The 17,874-nt window shown below is 43.2% G+C and overlaps 1 protein-coding gene, 1 long non-coding RNA gene and 1 pseudogene across 2 annotated transcripts; 2 read left to right on the plus strand and 1 right to left on the minus strand.

The window, feature by feature from the left end:
• The first annotated feature begins 4,142 nt into the window (after window positions 1–4,142).
• LOC146647267 (uncharacterized) lies at window positions 4,143–10,640 on the plus strand. The gene is made up of 2 exons (XR_014908379.1): window positions 4,143–8,078; window positions 8,114–10,640. It is a non-coding gene; the product is annotated as an uncharacterized LOC146647267 (long non-coding RNA).
• A 1,756-nt stretch (window positions 10,641–12,396) lies between these two features.
• LOC146647268 (uncharacterized) lies at window positions 12,397–13,356 on the minus strand (annotated as a pseudogene).
• A 1,747-nt stretch (window positions 13,357–15,103) lies between these two features.
• Window positions 15,104–17,596, plus strand: LOC146647269 (tripartite motif-containing protein 16-like). The gene is made up of 2 exons (XM_085387976.1): window positions 15,104–15,243; window positions 15,765–17,596. Exon 2 carries the CDS (start codon window positions 15,908–15,910, stop codon window positions 17,576–17,578), a length of 1,671 nt encoding a protein of 556 aa, XP_085244102.1. The 5' UTR covers window positions 15,104–15,243; window positions 15,765–15,907; the 3' UTR covers window positions 17,579–17,596.
• Window positions 17,597–17,874: the final 278 nt, after the last annotated feature.

The following is a 17,874-nucleotide window of genomic DNA, read 5'->3' on the forward strand; positions in this document are numbered from 1 at the left end:
ATTATTCATTTGTTAAAGCATTTGAGAATGCAGTTGAGTGCAATACGAAGAATAACAGCGATCGTTTATATTTTTTGGAACAGTACACAAGAGGCCATGCAAAGGAATTGGTGAGAAGCTGTCAACAAATGAACTCAGATCGTGGTTATCGCAAAGCAAAATCACTGTTAAAGGAGCACTATGGCGATGAACAGAAGGTCGCAGCTGCATATCTGGACAAGGCACTTTCATGGCCATCAATTAAAACAGAGGAAGTAAAAGCTCTTCAGAACTACAGTTTGTTCCTCAGGGGATGCTGTAATGCAATGGAGGAGGTGCAGCATCTGAGCGATTTGGACATGCCTTCTAATATGGTGAACATTATTAAAAAATTGCCGTATAAATTTAGGGACAAATGGAGAAGCCATGTTTGTGACCTGCAAGAAAGGCATAAAAGAAGAGCCAAATTTATGGATATTGCAGACTTTTTGGAGAAGCAAATAAGAATATTAACTGATCCTGTATTCGGTAATATTCAAGATTCTCCGCTTTCTTTACCAACAAAAGGAATGAGTAAAGCCAAGTATCAAGGCAGACCTGGAAATAAAGGAACAAGCTTTGCCACCACTATGCAAGTTGTGGAGAGTACACCTAAGCCTGCGGAAATGGAAATGAAAAAGAATCAGGTTGGAAGGAACGTCTGTATTTGTTGTGGAGGAAGACATATGTTGGACGTCTGTGCACAGTTGGGAAAAATGGCTCATGAGAAGAAGATAACCTTCTTAAAGGAAAATGGCATCTGTTTTGGCTGTTTGTGTATAGGACACATCAGTAAAGATTGCCGTAAGAGGATTTCCTGTTCCAAATGCAGCCGGAAACATCCCACCATCCTGCACAAAGAAAGTTCACCTTCTGAAAAGACCGACAGGAACATGCAGCCGCATGTGAGCACACTAGTGTCGAGTGGTCTTACAGGGGCTGGAGACCAGGACTGTAAACTGCCCATTGTGCCTGTCCAAGTAAAGTCAAAGAAAGGAAGCAACATTATTACAACATATGCTTTTTTTGGAGCACAGCAGTTTTCTGCACTGAGAGTCTGATGCGCAGACTTCACCTTGAGGGAAGGAAAGGAAACATCCTCCTCAGAAGCATGGGCCAGGAAAGAGTTGTGAGCAGCAACACTTTATCAGGACTGGAGGTTGCCGCTCTTTGTGGTGACGAATTTCTGGAACTGCCAAAAGTGTACACACAGGAGTCCATGCCTGTACATAAGGGAAATATTACAACACCAGGAGATATTGAAGGATGGGCACATTTAAAACACATAACCCTGCCTCAAATAAATGCAGGAATCGAACTTCTGATTGGAACAAACATTCCCAAAGCCTTGGAACCTCTGGAAGTGGTGTGTAGTGTTGATGGAGGACCGTATGCCATAAGGACAAGGCTTGGCTGGACCATCAATGGACCACTTTCAGGAAACTGTGAAGCTACAAGTGATCAGAAGCATCCACAAGTTACAGTCAACAGAATTTCTGTTGTCACGCTGGAGGAGCTTTGGCAGCAACGGTTCAAGAATGACTTTCCTGAGAGCAAAGTTGATGAGCAGGTTGGATTGTCAAGAGAGGATCAGAGATTTCTGGAAATAGTGACTAACTCTGCCAAATATGTGGGTGGTCATATCCAGATAGCATTACCTTTTCGGAATGCCAGTATCAGTATGCCAAACAATAAGAAAGTTGTTCAACAACGTCTGTGCTTTCTAAAAAAGAGATTTGAGAGAGACACAGTGTTTCATACTGAGTACAAAGTCTTCATGAATGAGCTTCTGGCTAAAGGTTATGCTGAAAAGGTCCCGGAAGAGGAGATCAATCGCAATGATGGCAAGCTGTGGTATATACCACACCATGGTGTTTACCATCCGACCAAGAAGAAACTCAGAGTTGTGTTTGACTGTGGAATGAGTTATCAGGGAACATCTTTAAACTCCCAACTCTTACAAGGACCTGATCTTACAAGCTCTTTAATAGGAGTGATCACAAGATTCAGGAAGGAGCCAGTTGTAATTATGGGAGATATTGAATCCATGTTCCATCAAGTCATGATTCCAGCTGAAGATAAAGATCTATTGAGATTTCTCTGGTGGACTAAAGGTGATCTGGAACAACCAACATCTGAATACAGGATGAATGTACATCTCTTCGGGGCAACTTCGTCACCAAGTTGTGCCAACTTTGCACTCAGAAAGTGTGCGGATGACTTTGGACATCTCTACAGTGAGGAAGCTGTGAAGAAGTTGTTGCACTGTTTTTATGTGGACGATTGTCTTGTGTCCATTGAAACTGATGAGGAAGCAGTGTTAATGTACCACGAGTTGGTTTCTTTGTGTGCCAAAGGAGGATTTCTGCTCAAAAAGTGGATCACCAACAGACAGGGAACAGTTGGACATTTAACTTGCCGTCACCCCGATGCCCTTGACTCTGTTCTGAACTGGCCCTGCCCAGCACATCATCACCGCACCACTGCGTACCAAGACACCGAGATGACATGCAACATGTCCCCTGACTCCGAGAGAGGAGGAGAGTCATCATTTATTCTTTCACTCGCCTGCTGGAATCAATTCCTGAAAGTCACAGAGCCATAGGAATGAAAGAGTTGAACATGGAATTGGATTCCTCAATGACCGAGCGAGTTTTGGGCGTGGAATGGTGTATAAAATCAGACTCTTTTAAATTCAAGATTGTGCTCAAGGACAGACCGCTCACCAGAAGAGGAATCCTTTCAATTGTCAGTTCTATCTATGATCCTCTTGGAATGCTAAGTCCTGTGGTCTTAACTGCTAAGAAAATCCTAAGAGATCTATGCCAGGAAGGAATCGGCTGGGACAATAATGTAACCGAGCTGTTTTCCAAAAGATGGTTAACATGGCTCCAGCAGCTCCAGCTATTGAGCAAGTTTGAAGTGAGTCGTTGTTTGAAACCTGATGGATTTGGAGAAATCACGAGTGCTCAGTTGCACCATTTCTGTGATGCCAGTGAGGATGGGTATGGAACAGTGACCTATCTGCTGATTGAAAACATCTGTTCAGAACGACACTGTGCGTTTGTTATGGGAAAAGCGCGTGTCGCTCCTCTTAAATCCTTTACCATCCCGAGAATGGAGCTCATTGCAGCAACCATGGCCAGTCGATTGGATGTACTCTGGAGGAAAGAGCTGCAGATGGAACTTCTGGATTCTGTGTTTTGGACAGACAGTGCTTCTGTTCTTAAATACATCAGGAGTGAAACTTCAAGATTCAAGGTTTTTGTGGTGTTGAAAACACGCAATTCTTTGAATCTTTGGGCTGAAGGAGGGACAATACTCGGTGTATAAATGCTCAATCAACAATCATTTATTTCCATACAATTCAACAATAAGAGCATTACAACGTCCGGACGGGAGAGATGCTACCAGAGGGTCAGGCACATGTCTCAAAATGGTGACGGGTTGTTCAGCTTTTTATAGTCTCTAGTGGCCCCCAGCTAGTCGTAAAAGCCAAAACATCACATTTTTTCTCTGTTACAGCGCCTAAGTTATGACCTCGGCAGTTGTTTCTCTGCTTTCTGTAAGGTGGGGGTGTGGAATGTGGTCTATCTATCTCCCCTGTCTTTAGACACAGAGTCTCCTGCTTACAACCTTCTCTTCATGATTCAACAATTAAGCATGTCAAGAAAACAGTGTCACACATTCCCAGCAGATCAAGGATACAGAGTGATGCACATTTATCTAATGAACTAATATGTGAATATGTTCTGTTAACTCAAAAGTATAATGAGAACTAAACTACATACAGCTCACACACTCTATATTAAAGGGTATAATGTGATCTACAGCAGTATTCTAATTCAACTACTTTGATTACATATATAAGGTAACATATAATAACAGAATAATCTAATAATTCCCCCTTTTGATCTCTGAAAGAGATCACTTACAACATGCACTCCAGGGTCGCAAGGTCCAGGTTTTCTTGATCCTGAGGCCCTCTGTCCCCCTTTAACGGGTGGACCATATGTGGGATGACCTCTGTGTTCACGCAGTTCAGATGCAAGCAAAGTTAGATTTACAACCATAACAGCAGTTACAGATGACTCTCCCATCACTCCCCAATTCTCCCACTTTTGGTGCTCCAGTTTTCCACTCCCATTTTAATGCCCCCTTATACCTTTCAAATGTACTTAGACTAGAACCTCTGTCTAAGGAGCTTTTAACCTTTATTTTTATTGCTGCAGCTACCAGTGTCTTCCAGTTGGGTGATTCTCAGCTTCTTTCTTCGACCTCCGGGGTTAGACCACCCTTTAGTCATTGCACAGTTCTGGGGATTATTCTGCCCCGATTTCAAACAAAGATCTGTGTATTTTGGGGTCACCGGCGTGTTCCCCTTTTTGCCAAGAGCCTCTTGAACCTCGTTGGTCTGGTGTTCCTGGTTTTCGCCAACCCCTTCATGGTTATTGCTGTGTTTGTGGGATCCATCTTCTCCAGGAGCCCAAACGTCATGACACTTGACCCCAGTTGCTGTCTCGGCAGTCCCTACATCTGTCCCTGCTGTGAAGGGTCCTCACATCTCCGGGTCCCCGTCTGGTGTCTGTTCCTTTCTCTGCAAGAGACAGAAAACCAAAACACCTCTCTCCCTAGCCTTGATAATCTAATATTGTTATCCATTGTTCTTCTAATGATTCAAATTTGGTTTAAAATATTATGTTCAGGACTTATTCTAATCATAATCTATGTGTGTGTAAAAGAAATCAAAAATTAGTGAACCCTTTCTAAGTCTAACACATTATAAGCTTAAGTTTTACCATAGCTAAATTATTAAACACAGAAATAACGTCATAAGATGTTCATAAAACCATTGTTTGATGTTCGGACTCAACTTCCCCCTTTTTGACACACTCCCATGTGTCAATTCATTGGAGCTAGACAATTAAAAGAGAAGGTTGGTGACATCATATCTCAGAAAGTATCAGAAATTCTTCTCTCGAGTACCGTTGCTCCAGCCTTGTCATCCCTGAGGATCTTCGATCCCGAAAATGTCCCTTCTCCTCATGTAATAAAGTCTGTCATCCTTCCATGCCCTGGTAACTGGTCCATCCAGAGCTGTAACATTTTGAAATGTACATACAACAAGCCAAACCACACCTTGGTCACACCAACCCTTTTCTGCCCCGAAGATGTCCAACACCATCTTAGTCTGGACCAGGGTTGTAATAGTTTTGCAATTTTCATCAGTTTTAATCAGTTTTTACCAATTGTTTGCTAGTTTAGTTTAGTTTTTATTTTCTGAAAATCCTTAGTTTCAATTTAGTTTTATTTGTGTTTTGCAAAAAATTAAGTGTAACAAAATCCCAGTTCCATCATATCAGTCATGCTCTTCTGGTTATCCTTGGGTGTTGAGACTAATAACTATTAACTCTTGCCGCACCGAGTGGTCCTAATTTTGGTTGAAGTGAATTGATAACCTTTTGAAGGCGATTGTTTCACACCTTTATTTGGATGTCCCAGTCCTGTTATCTCGGGATACATCACGCTGCCTTATCTGGGGTTAGCTGTTTTCTGGGGATGCGGGTTGAGTGGGTGAGCTCTTCGAGGAGGGGGAGTGTGCTCCCCCTGATGAGGTCTTCTAGGTAAGCTAGGTTAACCTTCTTGTGTGGGCTTTTCAAGTGCACTTTAAGGTTAGTGGGACTTTTAGTTTTATAAATGTCCCTCATGTCCCCCTGATGACCCAGTATTTCATTTTTGCACACTGTAGTACACATTTTAGTTTTTGCTTGTAGCTCGCATACTCTACTTGCCACTCCTCTAAGTCCTGATGTTTCTTAGAGAGGGCAACAGTACCTTTAAAATTATATCACATGTGTGGGGGTGTGGCCTTGCCAATTGTTTTGCCCACCTTTTCAAAATGGCTGGCGTGCCCACAAGCACATTTCATGGAAAAAGAAAGGTAAGCTTGATATTTACATTTAAAATGTTTTGTTAAACTCAGATTTTTATTTTATTCTTTTTGCAAGTACCCCTCCTCGGTGGCGAGAAACTGTTGGTGTGGTCAAGTGGGTGCTCTAGAAACAAACGCTCAGGACAGAACAGTTATCAGTCATGTACTTCCTACAAATTTTGCATATGTTTTATTTCATATTGATCCTCTGAGTGTAATGGTACATTTTAATTTGAATTTATCCAAACTAAACACAATATTTTCTTTATTTACTTTGCTCTTGTTCTTTTGCAGTACCACATCCTATCAAATGTCCCTGTCGATTATATTCTACATTTAATAACTTACTATTTCAAGTGAGAACCTAAATCACGTGGACCAATGTTTATTATTGCATATCTCTATTCTGAATGTGGCCAGTCATTCATAGGTATTGTTCAATTTTGGCGATTTTCCTCTATAAAATTTAATTGACTTTTTTACAGTGGCCTGCTATGGTTAATAATAACATATTCCAGTCATGAGTGGTATCAAAAGTCTTCTCCACTGTAGCATTTGGCATTCCCAATAATATAACATGATACCTTACTCAAAACACAGTTAATATAGCACAGTTTTCTTAATGCAAACATCGGTAACTCAAAATCAGCAACCACAGTGTTAAGTCTGCAGTTCATACTTATGTGAAGCTAGAGTCTCCTCCTCCAGTCTCTCTTATCCTCCTGCTCCTGAAAAAACAAAACAAAACAAAGCGAAGCATCCACCCTTCTCTTGTCGGCTGGGTGAATTGTTTATTGGCATTTACTAATCCTAAAGTTGGTGCAGTCATTGTCTCAGTATCAAGTCAGTCAAAACTTTTAGTCGTCAGTCCATCACAGTCCATTCACATGCATACCTCCATACACATTCATACCAGATGTTGCTGATAATGGAGTCTCACGCGCAACCTATTCGAGCGTCCATCACCAGCAAGATGACGTCATCATTTTAAAGGAAAACAATTCCTTGTTGTTTTTTGGGCCGGATTGACTCGGTGCAATCCTTTTAGACTCAGAACTTCTCAGTGTTCCCTATAAGTGAATTTCTCCCAAGCCAATTACAATCATGGAGAAGCACACTTTGCAACTGTTTACAGTAATAATATTTTATAGTGCTTTAAATTTCAATCTTTCAGGCCTGGTTTAAAGAGCTGATTGTTAAATCATAAACTCACAAAATATCAACATATCACCATATCTCCATATCTCCACCGGTGGATCACACCTCTCAGATGTTTTTTCTCCAGTGCACTGTAACAAAAACGAAAACAGACATAACCAACAAAATACTACTAAAATAACACAAACTAGGGCCCGTTGCAGACATGTCCAAGCATAAAACTATCCCTCTCTCGCTTACGAGAAAGAACACAAGCCAAAGCTCACTGATAAAATCAAGCTAGCGCTAAACAAAACCAAACAATCAACCAGAAATTCACAGGAACATTTTGCTTCCTGCCGGGACAATATTGTGTGGGAATGAGAACCTCAGGTGCCGTAACACCTTTTGTTCCTCCTTGAATTAAAACTCAATCACAGAAAATGCCGTACTCCAACCTAAACTTACACTATTAATTCATCATTTTCACTCTGTGCCACTGTTCCTCATCAGGGCTGTGTGAAGCACAGCAAAGAATTCAGTCAAGGCCTTGAGCCATAAACAGACATCACGCACAGACATTGTTTTCATAACCAAACTTTTTTAGACCTTATTCCTAAAATCTACATAAATGCCTTCTAGGTGACATATAACACATTCTAAGTAATCAATGGCTCCTCATAAAAATTATGCATTGGGATGTTTGTGTGCAGCATTTTGCATATCAGCATAAGCAAAGCATTCTTCATTGCATCAGCGTGTGTGTGTGTGTGTGTGTGTGTGTGTATGTGGATCACTTCTCAGTGAATCAGCATTCCAATGTGTGTGTGTGTGTATGTGTGTGTGTGTGTGTGTATATGTGTGTGTGTGTCATTTCTCACTCACTCAACGAGTGCACGTGTTCATGTGTGTATTTCACTTCATTCTGAATCTGTGTGTTTGGAGACGTGTGTGTGTGTGTGTGTGTGTGTGTGTGTGTGTGTGTGTGTGTGTTTGTTTCTCTTCATTCTGAGTCAGTGCATGTAGATGTGTGTGTTTGTGTTCATCACTTTCCTGTTCTGGTGTTCTGGGTAAACCACTGCCTGAAGCGTGCCCTGGGGTCCTGCCCCCCTCCTTTTCAGTTTGTTTGCGACCATTGCTGCTGCTGCTGCTCAAAATTCAGTCCGTCCTGGTTCTGACCCCAATTGGGGCAGTCCTTTCTCCAGTGTCGATGTTCACCGCGGGTGAAACCTGCATCTTCTTCTGTGTTTTTGTCCATTCTGAGGTGCCTTCTGTCCTCAGTTACTCCTCTTGTCTTGGTCACGCCCTTTTTGCCGCCCGATCATCCGTGTTGGTCCATCACTGTCCTGCACAGTGTGAATGCAAAGTTATCAAGGTCAGCATTCTTTCGCTCGGCCTTACTTTTCATTCGGGCTTGGCGGGCGTCTCGTCACAGCTCTGTCAGCTGACGCAGTCTGGGAATTTTCCCCCGTGTAGTGAAACGGGCCTTAGGTTTAGTGCTCTCCGTCTCGGCTGCATGAGATCACATTCCTGCAGGTCTGTTGACATTCTCAGGTCGTTGTTGTGGGTCCAGCTGTTGCAGCATTTGGTCAGTGTCACGTATGGGGGAGAGCAGGAGTCCAGTCAGCCTCGGCTTTCAGGGCCGGCAAAGCAGCCTGTAATTAAATATGTATAGAAAAAACAAAAACAAAACAAAACAAAAACAAACAAAAAACAAAAAACAAAAACAAACGAACAGGAAAATGTTGTTGTGTTGGCTGTGTTATTCAGAGGGGAGACAATGGGGCCAGGCCCTGTGTCAGCCTTCTCTCCCCCTTTTTTTGTTTTTTGTCTCCCGATATAATCAACTCCTAACCCACCAAGTTGACAGGACAACACCGGTATATGTTAAAATTCTTAAGATCATGTTTAAAAGCCCAAAAAAGGAACTTTCTTTCATTCAGTAATCACTTTTATTAATCAATCAACAGAAAACATGTCACAATTTGACTCTTTTTACCACTAAATTTGTTGCGTCTTCCCTGGTTGGTTAGACCAGTGTTCCTTTTTTTTTTTTTTTTTTGGTTAAATTGTTGTCCTGCAACCCAGAGGGTTTCTTTGTCAGTAATGTATAGACTTCATCATTTAAGTATGTTAATTTTTCTTTAACCTTGCTGGAAAATCTTCACGTGTTCATGAGTGTAAGCTGTTTCTTCATTGCGTGTATGTGCATTTGTATAAAAGCAGGTTAATTTTATCTTTTCTCAAACTAGGCGTTACCTTAAAAGGAGCCTTTCTCTCAGATTTCTCTGCTTGTGTGTTTTTGTTTCACCTTTTTGTTGTGATGCTCCGGACGCCTTCCCAACCTCCACAAGTCCGTTGGCCCCAATTTTATGTGTTAAAACTTCTCTTAATTTCTCCTCTAATTCTCTCCTCGCTGCTGTCTTTTTCACAGCTGCTGATTCGTGCTGGGTGTGGTTCCCATTACCTATAATTTTGCTTCGGCCGCTGTGCTTGTGGGGGCAGTTGGTCCAGGTCCGCAGCTTCCTGTATTAACACACTAAGAGATTTATTTAATTTCATTTTCATCACTGTTAAACAGATAAGCAGGCAACCCGCCTACCTTGACAGCGTAAACTGTACGCCAGTCTCCCAACACATTCCTCTCTCTACTCCTCCATAATTCTCCACTGCACACCTCTTACTATCTCTCCTTTTTATTTTTATTACACCACAGAGTAATACACCCAATTATGCCCGTCTATCTCTATGTGGCTCCAAATTCCCTCTTTATTTTAATTTCACACTCGTCAGGGGACAGGCACACAACAATTTCAACCACTGACACGAGGAATTCAACCTTTTTATATTTCTTTACTAATCTAGACTCAACGTTTGTTCGCAAAATGTGTCTTGTTCTAGTCCGGAATAAATGTGAACCCGTGATTACACGGCCGTTCCAGTGTTATTTCCGTAGCTATGCGGGGGCCCTCACCTCCCCAAGTCACCACCTCGGCACCCGGACGCCGCCGGTCCTGGCCGCGCGTCCACGAACAGGAGGGTCGCCACTCCTAGGGCAAATGTTCCACAGGTACACTAGGCATCAACCTTTGATCCTAAAATGTGTATTTGCTCTAATGTCCTCCTAATCAAACACATCAACCGTCACTGTCACTGTGTTCACGCTTCACACTCCACACAAAAAACACACTCAGAGCGCGCCTCACTCACACTCTCACTCAGTGCGCGCTTTACACACAAGACAGCACCCAGAGCGCGCCTCGCAGCTTCACACACACACTCTCACTCAGAGCGCGCCTTCACACACACACACAACACTTTTCCTCAGCGGGAATTTTACACAGAAACCTCTGAGCTCAACTATTAGATCTTCTTAAAGCACACTGCACCATAGACCAAAATACCCCTTTCTCTGCGCTTATGACCGCCACCACGGGGCAAAGTCGCATCATAAAAGTGATGCTTGCATCCCCGAAGTTATACCTGACATCATAAACCAGGTGTTGCTATGTACTTAAATTTTTACTTTGTATTATGACCGCAGCCCTTAAAACTCGACTGACGCCACAAACCACCGTCAAAACCTCTATCCAATGTACTAAAACTAGCACCAACCACTACTGCACTTCACGGCCGCACCACCGGAACACGGCCGTATCATAAACCAAACCTACGGACGTGTTTCGCTCTCGCGTTGCCAGCGTTCAACTGCACCGTGAAGCCAGCATCTGCTTTTCCTTAAATCAACTTCTATTTCATAGCCGGCAAAAGCCAGGACGTCACTGACACCATAAACAAAATAAACAAACCTCGACTTCAATGTACTGGACTAATGGCCGCGTCTTCAGAAGAAATTCTAACGTATTATTGCTACAGAAGCCAGTATTAGACTAAATTAAATGTGGAAGGTAAAGTGGCTGCAACTAGCTCAACGTAGTATCTTATTAGTTTCTCGGTAGAAGCAGTTTATTTAACACACTGGAATTCAGCCTCAACTTATGTTGTTAGTATCTTGCGCCAAAAACCAGACACCGACAAATTTACTGTGAAAATACATGTGACTCAGCGAACAGATTAATTTGGAAAGCCCAATATGCACATTTGGTATTTATAATACAACAGGCTGTGCTTACCTTTTTGTTGTTAGACCGGTCTTCCGTTCGCCTCGCCCCACTTCCTCAGCACACCAAAGATCCGGGTCACACGGCACCAAGTTGTTGAAATCTCCCAATTCTTTGAATCTTTGGGCTGAAGGAGGGACAATACTCGGTGTATAAATGCTCAATCAACAATCATTTATTTCCATACAATTCAACAGTCAGAGCATTACAACGTCCGGACGGGAAAGATGCTACCAGAGGGTCAGGCACATGTCTCAAAATGGTGACGGGTTGCTCAGCTTTTTATAGTCTCTAGTGGCCCCCAGCTAGTCGTAAAAGCCAAAACATCACATTTTTTCTCTGTTACAGCGCCTAAGTTATGACCTCGGCAGTTGTTTCTCTGCTTTCTGTAAGGTGGGGGTGTGGAATGTGGTCTATCTATCTCCCCTGTCTTTAGACACAGAGTCTCCTGCTTACAACCTTCTCTTCATGATTCAACAATTAAGCATGTCAAGAAAACAGTGTAACACATTCCCAGCAGATCAAGGATACAGAGTGATGCACATTTATCTAATGAACTAATATGTGAATATGTTCTGTTAACTCAAAAGTATAATGAGAACTAAACTACATACAGCTCACACACTCTATATTAAAGGGTATAATGTGATCTACAGCAGTATTCTAATTCAACTACTTTGATTACATATATAAGGTAACATATAATAACAGAATAATCTAATATTACTAATAATATTTGCTTCACTCTCCATTTGATGTGTTTTTGGTATGTTTTACTTTTAATTGTTCTACACTCAACAAAAATATAAACGCAACACCTTTGTTCCTGCTCCGATTTGACATGGGATGGACATAAAGACCTAAAAGTCACTCCAGATACACAATATTACCATCCCTCCCAAACATTGTTCACAAATCAGTCTAAATGTGTGATAGTGAGCACTTCTGCTTTGCTGAGATAATCCATCCCACCTCACAGGTGTGCCACATCAAGATGCTGATCTGACATCATGAGTAGTGCACAGGTGTACCTCAGACTGCCCACAACAAAAGGCCACCCTGGAATGTGCAGTTTTATCTCACAGCAAAATGCCACAGATGCCACATGCATTGAGGGAGCGTGCAATTGGCATGCTGACAGCAGGAATGTCAACCAGATCTGTCGCCCGTGCATTGAATGTTCATCCCTCAACCATAAGCCGTCTCCACAGGCGTTTCAGAGAATATGGCAGCACATCCAACCGGCCTCACAACCGCAGACCACGTGTAACCACACCAGCCCAGGACCTCCACATCCAGCAGGTTCACCTCCAAGATCGTCTGAGACCAGCCACTCAGACAGCTGCTGGAACAATTGGTGTGCATAACCAAACAATTTCTGCACAAACTGACAGAAACCGTCTCAGGGAGGCTCAACTGCATGCTCGCCGTCCTCATCGGGGTCTTGACCTGACTCCAGCTCGTCGCCGCAACAGACTTGTGTGGGCAAATGCTCACATTCGATGGCGTCTGGCACGTTGGAGAGGTGTTCTCTTCACGGATGAATCTCGGTTCACATTGTTCAGGGCAGATGGCAGACAGCGTGTGTGGCGTCGTGTGGGTGAGCGCTTTGCTGATGTCAATGTTGTGGATCGAGTGGCCCATGGTGGTGGTGGGGTTATGGTATGGGCAGGCATCTGTTATGGACGAAGAACACGGGTGCATTTCATTGATGGCATTCTGAAAGTACAGAGATACCGTGATGAGATCCTGAGGCCCATTGTTGTGCCATACATCCATGAACATCACCTCATGTTCCAGCAAGATAATGCACGGCCCCATGTTGCAAGGATCTGTACACAGTTCTTGGAAGCTGAGAATGTCCCAGTTCTTGCATGGCCAGCATACTCACCGGACATGTCACCCATTGAGCATGTTCTGGATGTGCTTGACCGGCGTATACGACAGCGTGTACCAGTTCCCACTAATATCCAACAACCTCGCACAGCCATTGAAGAGGAGTGGACCAACATTCCACAGGCCACAATTGACAATCTGATAGACTCCATGCGAAGACGATGTGTTGCACTGCATGAGGCAAATGGTGGTCACACCAGATACTGACCGGTTCTGAGTCCCCAGACCCCCAATAAAGCAAAAAACTGCACATTCCAGGGTGGCCTTTTGTTGTGGGCAGTCTGAGGTACACCTGTGCACTACTCATGATGTCAGATCAGCATCTTGATGTGGCACACCTGTGAGGTGGGATGGATTATCTCAGCAAAGCAGAAGTGCTCACTATCACACATTTAGACTGATTTGTGAACAATGTTTGGGAGGGATGGTAATATTGTGTATCTGGAGTGACTTTTAGGTCTTTATGTCCATCCCATGTCAAATCGGAGCAGAAACAAAGGTGTTGCGTTTATATTTTTGTTGAGTGTATGATTATGTTTATGTGGGGTTTATAATTATATTTAAGTTCTGGGTTTTTTTTATGAATAAAAGTGACTTAACTTGTCAGAGATATGGGACTTTGGGCATTTCCCCTTCTGTCTTATTCTCAGTGTCTTGTCTCCATGTTTATTTACCTCTGTGTTGCTATCTTTGTGTCTCTGTCTCTTTCTCTTCCCCTGTTCAGTGGGATTTAAGACTTCCAACAAATAATTTCAAAGGGTCAATTAAATTTTAATAAAACCATTTTACTCAACACTGCACTCGAATTTTAGCATTTTTTTTTTTACTCAATCATAAAAAGATTCATCTTAAAAGATGTTTTAGAGACATTTTTATTACTTTTTTCTCTTTCTTTCTTTCTTTCTTTCTTTCTTTCTTTCTTGTTTTTTAGCCATCAGAATTATTGTCTGAAGGCCAAAAAAGATGCCCAACTAACTTAATTTACCAAATGGACCATCACGGCCTTGCCATATTGGTCTATTTGATCAACCTTTGTTATTATTTATTTATTTTAATTTATTTTCAGCTGTTACAGATAGGACAGACATGACTGGGGGATAAGAAAGAAAGAAAGAAAGAAAGAAAGAAAGAAAGAAAGAAAGAAAGAAAGAAAAGGGGAAGAGGGACAGTGAGAAAGGGCACTTAAAAAATATCTCTCAGGTCACCTGTTGAGAGAAGAAAATAAGAGAAAACAAGCAAAAAAGAGAGCAACATAATAACACAACACCATTGCAATAATCTAGCTAAGTGTAAATAACAGTAAATATTAAATACTGAATGTGATTGTGCAGCACGCAAGACTGACATCGCATAATGTGGTTTGAGGTAGCAGCCAAGAAAGGTGTAGCTTGTGTGTGTGAACACCTGTGTGGATGAGTGCTCGTCTATTCAAAAGGCTTCTCCATGTAACGATCTGCTAGAAGGTGTGGGGAGCCACAGCCCCGTCCCCCAGGGCATGAAGCAGGCATGGAGGAGATCCAGGCCCCAGACATCCAGAGGCCCCCAGAGTGCGAGCGCCCAAAGAGGACCACCGGAGGGGCAACCGTGCCACCTTCCTGGGAAGAGCTGAGGAGAACCCCAGATGAGGGGTCACCCAACAGCCACAGAGCAGAAGCCAGAGGGGGCTGCAGTGACGTACACGCGGGCTCTGCCGGCAGTCAGCTGTGCCAGAGTGAATCGCCCCCGCAAGGGGCCCGACCGAGCCACGGGCACCAGGCCCCACCAAGCAGCCGTACCGGGGAGTGAGCTGGTACAGACCTATGCGCCCAGCCCTGGACACCAAGAACGCACCGATGTCTGAGTTCATCAACCAGGGAGTGTGGTGAGGGGAAATAGGCCTCCATACCTTGGAGGGCCTGAGATGTTCCAAGGGGGTGGAGTGTAAGACCCGAGCTGACATATAGACACAGACGAATAGGCACACACAGACCCAAACATGCATTCCCACCCTCATGCACACATATACAAATACTCGGCGCTCATCCAACCTGGATACAGACACAAATGGACACTGTACATGTACTGTACAGCACGGCCCCTCCTGAGAACCCTCAATGTCTACATGCATTTAAAACTGAGAGGTGGGCACCGGCGCCAGAGGTGAGGTTGAATACAAAGACCGTCCTCTGGACACCGTATAACATGGCCGATCCCAAGGCCCTATATGTATGTGTTATGAGAGTGTGAGTAATGTGGATGTCTAGGTTGTGGAATAAAATCAGTCTGCTGATAAAACAGTGAGCACAGTGAGAAGATCTTCACTGAGCTGATCCATCTCATCTCATAAAATTGAGGCACAGGTGACCAGGAGGGGACAGAGGGGGAACGACCTTTTATTGCTTTTTTCTACAACAATTTCTTAGTTCAGCTGCAGTATTTGATATCCTGTAATGACTAAAATGATAATTTAAACAAATTTACATAAAAAGATTGTCTTTTAAATGTTAAGTTTATTTAACAACTTTAAAGGCTGAGCAGTGCTATTTTTAAATGAAAAACTCACAGGCTCACATGTTCCAGGATTGAATTAGTGTCTGATAACCCTCCCTCTTCCTGCTCTCTAACTCAGCACCTCCTCTCTGTCCACATGTTCCCTTGTTCCCTCCCCTTCTGATCTGCAGTTTGAAGATGGGTGCAACCAACATGTGGTGACGTATAAGAGCTGACAGATCCCATTCGCTACAGAAACCTATGTTGTTTAGATCAGAGCAGTTTCAGTTCTGAGGAAGTGAAACTCACACAGTCACTGACACTGTTGGGTGAAATGGCGCAGAAAAGTGTTCAGCTGGACCGAGAAACCTTCTCTTGTTCGATCTGTTTGGATCTACTGAAGAATCCGGTGGCTCTTCCCTGTGGACACAGCTACTGCATGAACTGTATTGAAAGCTTCTGGGATGAAGAGGAAAAGAAGAAAATCTACAGCTGCCCTCAGTGCAGACAGACTTTCACAGCGAGGCCTGTCCTGGTGAAAAACACCATGTTAGCAGTTTTAGTGGAGCAGCTGAAGAAGACTGGACTCCAAGCTGCTCCTGCTGATCACTGCTATGCTGGACCTGAAGATGTGGCCTGTGATGTCTGCACTGGAAGAAAAATGAAAGCCTTCAAGTCCTGTTTAGTCTGTCTGGCATCTTACTGTGAGAAACACCTTCAGCCTCATTATGATGTGGCTCCATTAAAGAAACACAAGCTGGTGGAGCCCTCCAAGAAGCTCCAGGAGAACATCTGCTCTCGTCATGATGAGGTGATGAAGATGTTCTGCCGTACTGATCAGCAGAGTATCTGTTATCTCTGCCCTGTGGATGAACATAAAGGCCACGACACAGTCTCAGCTGCAGCAGAAAGGACTGAGAGGCAGAGAGAGCTGGAGGTGAGTCGACAAAACATCCAGCAGAGAATCCAGGACAGAGAGAAAGATGTGAAGCTGCTTCAACAGGAGGTGGAGGCCATCAATCAGTCTGCTGATCAAACAGTGGAGCACAGTGAGAAGATCTTCACTGAGCTGATCCATCTCATCCAGAAAAGAAGCTCTGATGTGAAGCAGCAGATCAGATCCCAGCAGGAAACTGAAGTGAGTCGAGTCAAAGAGCTTCAGGAGAAGCTGGAGCAGGAGATCACTGAGCTGAAGAGGAAAGATGCTGAGCTGAAGCAGCTCTCACACACAGAGGATCACATCCAGTTTCTACACAACTACCCCTCACTGTCAGCACTCAGTGAGTCTACAGACTCATCCAGCATCAATATCCGTCCTCTGAGCTACTTTGAGGATGTGACAGCAGCTGTGTCAGAGGTCAGAGATAAACTACAGGACATTCTGAGAGAGGAACGGACAAACATCTCACTGACAGTCACTGAAGTGGATGTTTTACTGTCACGACCAGAGCCAAAGACCAGAGCTGGATTCTTAAAATATTCATGTGAAATCACACTGGATCCAAACACAGCGTACAAACTGCTGTTATTATCAGAGGGGAACAGAAAAGCAACATTTATGAAACAACAACAGTCTTATTCTGATCATCCAGACAGATTCACTGTATGGTCTCAGGTCCTGAGTAGAGAGAGTCTGACTGGACGTTGTTACTGGGAGGTGGAGTGGAGAGGGGGAGGAGTTTATGTAGCAGTCGCATACAAGAATATCAGCAGAAAAGGGATTAAATGTAAATTTGGACGTAATGACAAATCTTGGTCATTAGATTGTGACAACAACAGTTTTACATTTTGGTACAACAACATCCAAACTCGTGTCTCAGGTCCTCGTTCCTCCAGAGTAGGAGTGTACCTGGATCACAGAGCAGGTATTTTGTCCTTCTACAGCGTCTCTGAAACCATGACTCTCCTCCACAGAGTCCAGACCACATTCACTCAGCCGCTCTATGCTGGACTGTTGGTTTACTATAATTATGGAAACACAGCTGAGTTGATTAAAGTGAAATAGACTGAAGTCTTTCATATTGTTGTAAGTTTAAATCTGTATTTTAGTTCCCTTTTAGTTTCTCTCCATCATTATTGTGGTATTTATGTGCTGCACATAAATCAGATGTCAGTCAAACATTATGGGCAGTACCTCGACATCTTCAACATGTTGTCTTGATGTTTTTACGTTTTATAGGTGGAGCTCTTTCCTGTGTCTGTTCAGCCATGGAGACTATCAATGCTTATGGATATTTTTATTTGAAAAATTTCTCCACATGACAACATAAACTTCTCTATCTTCTAAATGTTTACTGAATA

The sequence above is a fragment of the Rhamphochromis longiceps genome, linkage group LG18 (genome assembly GCF_057381845.1).
Source record: "Rhamphochromis longiceps isolate RC_006_pf linkage group LG18, R_longiceps_female_GT1.1, whole genome shotgun sequence".
Taxonomy (NCBI): domain Eukaryota; kingdom Metazoa; phylum Chordata; class Actinopteri; order Cichliformes; family Cichlidae; genus Rhamphochromis; species Rhamphochromis longiceps.